At 43.3% G+C, this 12435-nt stretch overlaps 1 protein-coding gene across 2 annotated transcripts; it reads right to left on the bottom strand.

Annotated features, from left to right (window-relative positions):
* Positions 1 to 7918: 7918 nt before the first annotated feature.
* LOC125312293 lies at positions 7919 to 10483 on the bottom strand. Of its 2 annotated transcripts, none has more exons than XM_048270749.1 (5): positions 9887 to 10483; positions 9372 to 9501; positions 8733 to 8961; positions 8322 to 8595; positions 7919 to 8235 (listed from the first exon to the last, which is right to left on the bottom strand). In XM_048270749.1, the coding sequence occupies exons 1-5, from the start codon at positions 10157 to 10159 to the stop codon at positions 8086 to 8088; spliced, it is 1056 nt and encodes a 351-aa protein (XP_048126706.1). In that variant the 5' UTR covers positions 10160 to 10483; the 3' UTR covers positions 7919 to 8085. The 2 variants fall into 2 exon arrangements, with proteins under 2 accessions (XP_048126706.1, XP_048126707.1); XM_048270750.1 differs by having other exon boundaries at positions 8322 to 8532.
* Positions 10484 to 12435: the final 1952 nt, after the last annotated feature.

The raw sequence follows: 12435 nt of genomic DNA, 5'->3' as shown, positions 1-12435 counted from the left end.
GGCTGTTGGAAACGGCGCCATGCCTGCTGGATCGGCGTGCTGTTGGAAACGGTGCCATGCCTCCGGTAGGTTTGCCGGATCCTAGTCCATCTTGGGTGTTGGAACACCAAACGTCTCCATTTTCGGTCGAGTGTGTGAGTATGCTACCTCTACCCTGACACCATGTTATACTTTGCCCTCTGACACTAAGCCAGAGACTTTCTAATGAGGAGACACAGCACTCAAAAAATCCTCCATAGAAATGCATGGGGTTAGTTTGTCTACACATATCCCACCCCTTCCTCGGCAAAAATGTCGACATTGAATACATTGAGCCAATCATGTGGTGTGATGTGAATACATTGAGCCAATCATATGATGTGTTGTAAAGACATCATGCCAATCATGTGTTGTGAACTCGCTGCTGGAGCAAGGTTGGTTTTGTGAAGCCATTTTACGATGCCCGATGAGTGCCCAAAAAGCGTTGCAATATGGCCGCCGAGTGGAGGGACTTGCCTAAAAGGACTTTGACTAAGCTTTAATATTTAAATAAACTGCTGACACGACATACGTGTGCTTGTGTTTATTCCGCCATCTTGAATCACGTACACAATACATTCACGCGTGAGCTGTGGCTTCACGCACGGTGGCCGGAATGTTACACTTACTATGTGTAAAGTCTCCCCTATTGGGTGTAGTAGCGTAGCTTATACACATGCCCAACAGTTTTAATGTGAACTTGGGAATTTGCCGTTTTTGTCACTTGAAAGCTGCATATCTTTCTTTTCACAAGCGTCTTACACTATATTTTAAGCAGATACAGTTGTTTATTTAGGATTAGTGAGCGTGTGTATTAACCTTTGTTGAGGCATCCGTGTTTGTCACACATTCCGATGGCAAAGCACATGAACACTCACTGTGGGAAAAACAAAGTAATCACAGGGGCGGCTCTTGTCATTCCTAGGTGCCATGAACGCACCATTTGAACCCCCTATTCAATTCCCTCCCCTTATCAATCGCTAACCTATCTGAACCCCTAAATATTCCCTCCCGGACACCTCCCCGAATCAAAACACATCAGAACTCATTGACACGTTCTATGACACAGGAGGGAGAGGGAGACACAAACACTCTCAATGTTTTTATCGAAAGACTTGATGAGGAATAACATTCAAATTACATGCCCATAAACCTACATAGTTTGAATTAATTGAGTCACTTGTTATATGTTTATGCTTTTTATTCATATGAAAACTCATTATTTTCATGGTTGATATTTGATTTTGTTATTGATACTTTTGTGATTCTTGCTACTATTATTATTATTATCATTTTTAATTTAATTTCAACTTAATCTTAACTAATATACTGTAAGTCGCTATATACATAATCATAAACATAATCTTGAACATGGAATTTAGGCGGAAATTGAATGGGTGATTAAAAATATTTTAAAAATCTCATTTTTTGACTGGTGCGACTTATACTCCGGTGCGACTTATAGTCTGGAAAATATGGTAATAACAATAATGTCTGTGTATCTCAGTGTTTGAGAGCTTTGTTTCCTCTGCTGGACAAGAATTGCAAGAATTTGGACAAGAATTGCTAGCTTCTTGGTCACCTCCGTACTCGCGAAAAATGAACTCGCTATTTTTTTTTAACAATATCATCGCGCTATATTGTTGGTATGAAAGAATATATTTATTATTAATTTATCTGAGGTGGTGGAACTGCATTCCCCACTGTGGGGTTCGTTTATTTGCATGTGCGGTTTGATTGTTTGGTGTTTTGTTTATTTGCGTGGGGGGTGGTGTGGGGTTTGTTTGTTTGCGTGTGGGGTTTGTTTGTTTGGGTGTGGGGTTTGTTTGTTTGCGTGTGGGGTTTGTTTGTTTGGTGTGGGGTTTGTTTGTTTGTGTATGGGGTTTGTTTGTTTGCGTGTGGTGTGGGGTTTGTTTGTTTGTTTGTTTGCGTGAGGGGTTTGTTTGTTTGCGTGTGGGGTTTGTTTGTTTGCGTGTGGGGTTTGTTTGTTTGCGTGTGGGGTTTGTTTGTTTGCGTGGGGTTTGTTTGTTTGCGTGTGGGGTTTGTTTGTTTGGTGTGGGGTTTGTTTGTGTGTGGGGTTTGTTTGTTTGCGTGTGGTGTGGGATTTGTTTGTTTGTGTGGTTGTTGTTGTGTGGTTGTTGTTATGTGGTTGTTGTTATGGTTGTTGTTGTTCATTGTGAAGTCTGGTGGGTGTGTCCCAGGTGTCAGTGAGGCCAAAGGTTGATTTCCATGTGAGTGGACAATAAACCTTTTTATTACACGGCTCTTCCAAAGGCAAGTAGAACGCTCCATTGGCTTCAATGGGATTTCCCAAGTTCTACGGTAAAATATTTTCATGTAATTACCGCTGCAAACATATAATTACCGCTGTCAATGACAACGGGTTTTGTGCTTCTGATACGTCTTTCATATCACTACGCAAGGACTGGAACTTCATTCAAAAGTGAAAGCAGACGGTTGATCAGCTGTGTTCTAAAGAATGTTTGATTCAAATTCAGCATGTGTTGTTGCGAACTATTTGTTTCTCAGCAAATGCCACGATGAACAATAACAAATAGGCTAGGCTATGTAGGCTAAAGTCATATCGTAGGGAGTTTATTATTTCGTTTTGGAAAGTAGCCGTGTAATAAGCGGGATAATGTATAGAACGCCGGTCATTATTGGGAAAATAAGTCCCTTCAGGGCGGAACAAGACCCCTCCAGTTCGCCCTGTCGGGACTTATTTTCCCAATAATGACTGGCGTTCTATACAGTATCCCGCTTATTACACGGCTATTCAACAAGATTCTTTTCTATTCTATTCTGTCCCAGCAACTTGCAGATCTTACGACATAGGCACATCTAGTCATTCTTCTGCGTGCCATACCACTATGGAAGCGTGCGTCACCAGGCCTTCCAGTACCTGACCGAGACGCTTCCTGCTACCGCTTGGCCTCGTCGCCCGCTGCTACGCCTCCGTGTTCCGCCGCCTGCGCTCCGCGATGTTCCTGGGCCCCGGCCGTGACCATGGCAACTGCCTCATCCTCCACATCCTCACCGCCTTCGCTGTCTTCTGGCTACCCTACCACATCATCAACATCCTGCAGGTGAGGAGAGCAGAGAGAGGGGGGGGGGTGAAGCAGGCTTCTGGCTACCTTAACAAGTGAATAGTTGAAGGAGGAGAGGGAGAAGGAGTAACAAAGAGAAAGTGACAGAGAGAGAAAGAGAGAGAGAGAGAGAGAATGGGAGGGGGCATTGTGGTATGGAGTGGGCAAAATAAAAGGGCTGTCTTTGAACTCTCCTGGTTCCCATCCCACATGTGAGAGAGGAAAGGGAGGGAGAGAGGAGGGAAAGGGAGGGGGAGGGGGGAGAGAGAGAGAGACGAAAGGGAGGGAGAGAGACGAAAGGGAGGGAGAGAGGAGGGAAAGAGAGGGAGGGAGAGAGGGTAGTAGAGGGAGGGAGAGAGGGTAGTAGAGGGAGAGATGATGGAGGGATAGATAGAAGCAAGGATGGACGTGTTTGTGTGTGTGTCTAAAAAATGATGTGTTAAAATGACACATTGCTATTGGTGCTCAGGGACAACACATTTTGTGTCAATTTCAACACCGCAATTATGTGGAGATAGACGAATTGTGTGGCTGGCTGGGTGGGTTAAAAGGTTAAAATTGTAGCAGAAATAGCTGAAATTTGACTTTAACCTTTCACCCAGCCACACAATTGCTGTGTTGAAATTGACAACAAAATGTGTTGTCCCTGAGCACACACAGCAATGTGTCATTTTAACACATCGCTTCTTGTATAGTACTGTGTGTGTATATGTTTGTGTGTGTGCATTTTTTTAGTGTGCAGGGCTAATTACTTTTCTATAAGGTTTAAGGTTTAATTGGCTTCTCTGTTCAGGACACCCTGAGTTGATTCAGTTAAGCTCCATGGGTGCCATAGCAAGGAAACACTGATGGTGTTTAAAATCAGTGCTCCCATTATCTTTTTGTCTCTAAGGGGTTCTCTCTATCTCATAAAAAGTTGGCATATCCTGTGCATAGCCTAACAAGGCGATACAATTAAATAGCCTAGGCACGAGTGGCGCTTTTGAGCAGTATGCGCACGGTAGGCCTAGGTTATAACTTGAGACACGCACACCACAGACAGAGATTTTTCATAGAAATGTATTCCTTTTAATTAATTTCAACATATTATTGACTGTAATAGTCCATATTTCATTTCAGTTTCACAATACAAAGAAAGACGATTTAGTCTGAGTGCCATTCTCAATTTCACAACGTAACTCATTTGAGTCAGATCACCGTCTCAGATAGGCTATCCTCAGCGTCAAACACAATAATGCATGTAGGCCTAGTCTTTAACTTATGCACAGGGAAAATGCACTAACCGGCAGAAATGAGTAAAGCCATTGCAGCCAAACTATGTTGTAGTATTATAGGCTGGACTGGCCGTCTGGCATACCGGGTATTTTCCCAGTGGGCCGACGCACTTTTGGGCCGAATCGTAGATGTTTTTTTTCTGGCAGCACTGGCCCTCAAAGAGCTGCAGCGACCCACTGGTTAATTTTCCAAAAGGCTATAGCGCTAATGGGTCAATGACGTGACGTCAAGAATTTCTGTCCAACAGCATTTGTTTTAAGTTTATAAAAGGTTTAAACACCTTTTAGGCCTACCAACTATCCCAAATCTTTACTGTCCATAAAAACACTTGCTAACGTGATCTGATCTCAACAAAATGCAAAATTGCACCTAACGACTGACAGCCAGGAGGGGATAAAAAGGGACGATGGCTTCCCTTTCTAAGGTGCTGCCGAATCACAGTTTGACTGTGACCGTGACTCTGGCATACCGGCCATCCCGACAGGATGAGTGATCCTAGCACGATGTGGTCACAGTCTGGTAGCTTCTGGGATCAGATTAACTGATAGGAGGCAAGAGTGGTTGGAATTCAGGAAGGGGAAGTTCCCACCCTACTTAAACACAAAACAGGATGTTGGGGTTTCTTCAAAGACCTGGCAGCAGCCCACTGGTTCATTTTCCATAGCCTATTAGTGCTAATAGCCTACAATGCCGGCTGCGTTCTAGCCTATTCCCGACCTTTCTCTGTCTATGATCTGCAGCGTTGCTCAGAATATGAGCCTCCTCGACGAGTAGATTGCTGGTATACGGAGCCATGAATTTAGATGATGCTTCATTAGGCTTCTGTCTGGTAATTTGCGGCACAACTGAATGATACCGCGGACGGAAAGAAAAGGACACAGAAAGTGTCCCCGGTCAGGAAATAGGAAATAGGCCACTTCTACTTCTTAAAGGGACACCTTAAAGGGACCTGATGCTTTTTCAGGAAATAGGCTACTTCTACTTCTTAAAGGGACACCAGGCAAGCCTGATGCTTTTTCAGGAAATAGGCTACTTCTACTTCTTAAAGGGACACCAGGCAAGCCTGATGCTTTTTCAGGAAATAGGCTACTTCTACTTCTTAAAGGGACACCAGGCAAGCCTGATGCTTTTTCTCTACGAAGCTCCCCCTAGCGTCTGTACGTGTCGATACGTGTGCGAGCCCTCGCTCGGTCTTTGAAGCTCTTTTCCTTTTATTTGCATCTTCCGTCAAGGGTTTTCGCTGCTTCTTCGCCGGCTCTGCCATTATACACACGTTTGCAACAATCGCTAGCGTTTCGTTAGCCTGCCTCTGTGCTGTGGATGCAGGATGTAAACTGATCCTGCTTCTCGTGATGTCTGACACTTTGTGAGACTGAAGGTCGGCGGGTACGATACACTGAACTTGCAAGCGGGATATTCTTCCTACAGGCAGTAGGGGCGGGCGAGAGAGTCTTCATTCGCCCTGTGATGAGTCATTTAAAGGGGTGATAGAATGATTATATAGGGTATTTGGTGCTGGTCCTTAAGGTCTCTGAATAGGGTGTGTAACATTGGTTGGGCTGAAAATGGCATATGTGCTGTTCTATGCGCCCTAATGCAAGCCTGGTTAAAAGCCCTAGAATGAAACGAGAGGTTTTCTCCCTTTTATGGTATGCTCATGAATATTTAGATGAGCTGTGCCCTGATTGGTTGGTTTACAACGAAGGCCGAAGCTATGGAACAAAAGCGTCATGGCCACAAGCACTCACTCACTGAAACATCGAAATTGTTGATATGGACACATTAGGTGTTGAACCATATATGTATGAGCCAGAATCAGAGGAAGAATCTGATGTAGAGGAGCAACCAGTCGCCCATAGATTACAAATGACTACTTCAGAATGGTACGTTTTTTCATTTATCATTTACACGTAGCACTACACGTTAGCTGTAATACTAATGTAATAGCCTACTCACACTTCAGTGTCCTAGCCTAAGCATAACGTTGTATTAGTCTTATGTTAACTTTGTAAGCAGCATAACAGTTCATTTGCACACAAACAAATGTTTTACAACATGTAACATTACCCTGGTGCATTTTCTGTCAAGACGTCCAGTAAGCGAGAAAGTCCGTATAGCCAATATGTAGCGTGCAGATAGCTATAATGAAATGAGTGCTGCTCGCAAGGACTCATTTCACAAACACCATAACCTACGAACTGCCACTACAGAAATAGTAGGCTCTTGCCTAACTAACTGGACATCGTCCTGTTGTATATATTATTACATGTAACGAAGATAATAATCTCATAACCAGATGACCTAATCAGCAGTAGGCTAACTTCTATCCTGCTGATTATATCATCTGATTATAAGATTATTACCCCTCGTTCCATGTAGTGATATGTGAACTTACAATTACATCCATCTCCCCTTGCCAGGTGTACGTGTGGAAACTGTGACCGCATGCCCCAGGAGAGAGAAAATATATGTTGCCGGGAAGTACCCCAGGTAACTAAAACTGGAGATATTTACTCAAGCTAATTTGTGCTTTCTGCTCATTCAAAATGACAAAATAACAGCATGGTCTTTATATTTGTTTTTACAGGTCATGAGAAGAATGACCCAGGTTCCGGAGGGGAGAACCTGTGTGATTGACCATCCTGGCCTTGAACCGGTGTGCCTCAACATATATTCTTTACAAAATGCAATGAACATCTACAGAGCTGACCATGGGCAGTTGAGAAGAAGAGGGATGGAAAGGTGAGGACAATCTGATACAAGTGTTACCAGCTATATAATATAAATCAGATGTTTTTAGCCAATATGCATTCATTATTAGTTCAGCAGGTCACGAAAACACAGTTTGATGCAAACAGTAAAATGACAAACTTTATTTTGTTTCAACACAATCATACAGTGCCATACTCAAAAATATAAAATATTCAAAAAATAAATAGTAAAAAAGTGTGCCTTTCCACTCCGATTTCTCTGAAGGCAATGCAGACACTTGGCCTACAGATCTTTCGTGAGCTGGTGCTGGGGTTTCCTTGGGCGAAGTGTCCGTGTTGTGATCCCCTCTTGTGTGGAAGGCGCGATACGGAGGGAGTTTCCGGAAACATCAGGGCAGTATGTCGTGTTCAGACCCCCCCTCGACTGAACCGTGACACATGCTCAGCGACAGCATCCTCCCTGGAAGGTCTGGGAAGCTGAGCACACAAGTCTTGGGGCACAGGAATCTGCTGGACGGCATCCACATAACGAAGGGAGTCATGGACGATCTCTTCGAACACCAGTCTTATCAGGTTAAAGACATAGCCTGTTGTGTGTGAATTAATAAGTTATTGTTAGTGTCTATACCGTTGCACATTTGTTGCACAATCGTTTGTATAAAAAAATATATACATTTTAAACTTACAAATCGTTGGCTCTGTCTTCACTTTTTTGACCGTGTAACCTCCCCTTTTGGCCTTTGGAAACACAAGCCTGTACATTAGTTTCCCCTTGGCTGTCTTCCGTTAGGGGGCTGAGCATTCTCATTGAAATGCATAGCTGCCAGGTACAACCTAAATGAAACAGCAGAAATGTTGTAACAATTGTCACTTGTCACTTTTGTAAGCACACACCAAGCAAAATACTACTATTAACTCACAGCAAAAGCATTGGCTAAACCTGTAGGCTGTGCCAAAGCTGTACTCTAACCGGTGTTGTTACAAGTGCCTTTCAGTTAGAGCAGCCTAAAACTGTAATGATTTGCATTTTGATGGCTGGCAATTAGGCCTGATCTCACACTTTCACTAAACAAAACCCATTTCTGTACACAATGTCTTCTGAAGGCATCATACGTGTGTGTTCTCAGCTGCATTGCATCAAATATCTATAAAATAATTAAAAGTAGATCAGTTGTGAAGTCATCAGTGAAAGACAAACACTTCCTGCAGGGGACAATGAGCACAATGATACCTTTTTCATCTTTGAAAATGAAGCTCCACAAAAGTAAATGGCAGCAGACAGCTGAAGGTTGCCCACAGGGGTGCTCCCAATAACTGGCTGACTCTTCCACTGTCGGAAGAACTTGCAGTGAGGGCATAGTTGGTCGATCGCTAGGAAGGACCCTCTTCTGCGTGGCAGGAATGTACAGGTTCTTGTGCACACAGGGCAGATCTCGAACAGGCTGAAGAGGCATTGATCAAAAACAATGTATTTTGCATCGCCATATGAAGTCACTGGTGATGTACTACAAAAGATAATAAAGAAAAAACAACATTGTCCATCTCAGTCAAAAATCTGTCAAAAAACAATTGTACTGTCTGACAACAGTCACAATGCATATAAATAGCACTGCTGCATTGTGAGAGTTGTAACTTTACTTACAAAAGCTGAGATGATTCTATCTCCATTGTAGCAGACTGTGCAGGATTGTATGTGGAATCTTGAGGATCAGTGCATGCAGAGGAAACATCTTCCACCTCCTCCTCAAATTCAAGGCGAGGTCTCTTTGCTGGCCTCTGACCCTTCAAAGGAGTTGAAGAGAATGGCCCAGAGACTGAAGGAGCCGTTGTGCCTACTGCCACACTTTGGCATTGCGGCGTTGCCTGTATGCCTTCAAAGGGGGAGGGGGAGACTATTTAGTGGGGTGTCCTATGGATTGCTCGGTGCCGAAGGACAATGTACTGCTGTGATACAACATACAATTTACTAATCAGTCATATCTTTTGTATATAGACCCATTCATACTGGTTGAACAAATAACTTTCACCAGCCTTCCCCACAAAAGTAAATGCAGGTCATTCAGTGAGATGAATAGTATGAATAGGTCTATTCATACTATGAATACTTCTTTAATTTGTTGTGAATGGCTCACTAATGTACTCAGTCATCAAGGTAAGTAATTGGGCAACACTGCTCTACTAAATGCTACCCAGTAATAATGCTACACATGTTTGGAACACACAAACACCATAACACGTCTGATAATATTCATGATAACATAAGAATAATTAGAACGTTTACCTTTGCTTCGTTGGTGAGGTCTCAATGTAGTAAAAGAAAGCTGCGTCCCGCGAGATGCCACACAAAGAGGATCTGTTTGGCATGCTGCAACTTTTGTTCGTGGTTGTTCTTGTTGTTCTTGTGATGTGCTCTGAAATCATTTTACACGATAATGTTAACGTTACTCCTAGTTTCCACTTCTAAAAGTGGTAACAGGATCGACTTAGGTGGGTAACATTACAGTTTAGTGCTAGCTTCTAGCAACCAAACAATCGTGATTCTACTCAGCTTTAGCTATCTTGCTGGAATAGAATAACAAAATAATCTGACGAAGACCTGGACAAACGTGCATCGTAAAGTGTAGATTTACATGTCAACATGTTATTTATTCGAATGAAATACAGTCAGGGAAATGAAATAATGTTACCCCCATTGCTAACAAACTGAATCGTAACACATTCTACGTGTACATGTATGTTGCTATACACGATATGCTAGCATTGCTATCAACTGCTTAGCGACAAAATAATACTTACAGCTTGCGGTTGTGATGACCTTACGGTCGGAACAGCCCCTCGTTTCAGTAAAAGAAGTTTGGCAAATCCTGCTTTAAACTGTCCAAGATTTTGAAAGCTGTCTAAGGGAAAATGTTTAGAGCAAATGAACAGCTGAGCGTCGAACTTTGCAGGGATCTTCTGATAGACAAACATTATCCATGCCTGCCGAGTCCTCGGATCCTTGGGAAGACTGTGACAAACTTCCCCTTTCTCCGTGCAGCCTGGAACACTGCATTTACCTCTCTGGCTCATTTTCGATAGAGAAACTGCCTGCTTTGTAATTCTTGTAGAAGTAAACCCAACAGTAGGCTAGCTAAACTAGTGTCTGACATCTTCACGACCTCCATTCATGTTCTTGGGCCAGCGAACCAGTGGGCTGGTCTGTATGTAAATTTTGGGGCGTGACAAATGTACAGGCCAGAGCCAAATAAGGCACCACTTCAGAGTTTGCGTAAACTCTGAGCTTCTTTTGGATTCGCCCGTTTTATGGCGGGAGTTTCGAATTGTGAGATTTGCACAGAAAGGAGGCGTGGATGGGGTTTTGAACTTCTCTGTATCTCCATTTCACCAACTGAACTATCGTTATTCATCTATGACAAGGTAAACTCGGTTTTGCATTCTATGACCCCTTTAAGCATATACCGACTTACGAAGATGATAAATTACCACAAAAACATTGCCTGGTGTTAATTTGCCTAACAGAGGTAACAGAGGCAAATAGCCTATGGCGGTGAAAGCTCTGAAAAACATGTATTTCACTCGTCTCACTGGAGTGATTGCAGAATGTGGGCTGTTGCACAAATAAATTAACGAGGGAGGGAAATTATATGCATCTGGAGGGCCTGTGGGAATTTTTCCCCAGAAAAGCATTTATGGGTAGATGCTGATGTTGGATGAGAAGCAATATTTGCAATATCTGATCTAGTTTATCCTGAAGGTGTTTGATGGTGTAGAGAACATTGTTATCTGCCAGCCAGTCAAGTTTGTCCACACCAACATCACTTAAACATGACCATATGGACCTTGCTTTGTGCGCCGTAGACAGCCATGCTGGTGGAGGGACAATGGTGTAATAATGTTTATTTTTGTTTGTTTAGTGAATGAACATGTTCAGCATGTACGTTTCTGTGGGTGTAATTGCATGCATCCAAATACCGCATGCCTGCCTGTGTTTGTATGTGTGAATGTATGTGTGTGTGTGTGTCTGTGCGTGTGTGTGTCTGTGCGTGTGTGTGTGTGCGTGTGCGTGTCTGTGTGTGCGTGTCTGTGTGTGTGCGTATGTACATTGTCTGCCCTAACACATATAAAGCAACTTTTCCTAAGTGTCCCACGTGTCCATTTGTGTGTGCGCAGGTGATTGGCCTGCTGGGCGACTGAGTGGGCGCGCGTGGCATCGAGAGTGGCACGCCCCAACGTGACGGCGTTCGCCTTCTTCAGCTGCGCCGTCAACCCTGTGCTGTATGCGTTTGCCGGCAGCTCGCACGTCCGCAACGCAGGCCTGGGCTTCATGGCGCGCCTGTTCGAGGACACCGACTCCGACGGCCGTGGAGGTGGAGGACGAGGAGAGAGTGTGACCGTCAATGAGGAGGACACGAAGAAGATAGCCGAGCAGAAAACTCTCATGACGGTAGCAGAGTAGAATGGAGAGGCAATGTGTGTGTGTGTGTGTGTTTGTGAGAGAGAGAATGAGGAAGAGAGAGTGACAGAGAAGGAGAGAAAGGAGAACAGGGAGTGTGTAGTTGTGTGTGTGTGTGTGTGAGAGAGTGATGAAGAGAGTGTTGTAAGTGTTAAAAAGTGGCAGGCTGGTAAACTGGGTGACTTCCTGAAACCTCCTGCAAGTGACATTACTAAATATTTTTATACCGTGAATCAAAGATTCTAGAACAGAGCAAGATGGATTACTGGCTGGAAAATACGTTGGATATGTTGTTGGAAGTACGTTCTATGACTCTATGGGCGCCATGTTAGTAAGCTCAGGTGTCGTCACAGACGTTGGCTACCGTGGGAATCCTATGGCGCTGATCCTATAATGTTAACAATAATTATTCTGTAAAACTGTATGTTGAAATTACGAGAAACCCAATAGACCACACCATGTCTAGACCAGTTAAATATATTGTATAAAGACAATGTAGAATTATTTCCGAGGGTAAATTAGGCTAGGGCACTGACATCTGTCCATCATCCACCAAAAGTTCAATATAGCCAGTGTTGGGGGTAACGCGCTACTGTGATTTCGTTAAAGTAAATACAGTAAAGGTAACGCATTACAATTTAAATTTCAGTTATTCGTATGTTGAAATTACAGAAGCCCAATAGTCCACACAATGTCTAGACCAGACACATATTTCTCCCCATAACAACTCATAGAGCAATCACAATATCAAAGCTTGTTTTTGATATTATCTTTTCATGAGTTACAACATGCTGAACTCATAAGCTGCTTAGCTTCCCTCCATAAAACAAAATATCCTATTAGAGCAGCAACTTATTTTACCATAATTGTAATGCAAATTTCAATCTGCAAT

Source organism: Alosa alosa, chromosome 19 (assembly GCF_017589495.1).
Source record: "Alosa alosa isolate M-15738 ecotype Scorff River chromosome 19, AALO_Geno_1.1, whole genome shotgun sequence".
NCBI lineage: Eukaryota > Metazoa > Chordata > Actinopteri > Clupeiformes > Clupeidae > Alosa > Alosa alosa.
Note: the sequence above shows the minus strand (reverse complement) of the source record. Positions and strands in the feature narration are given on the sequence as shown.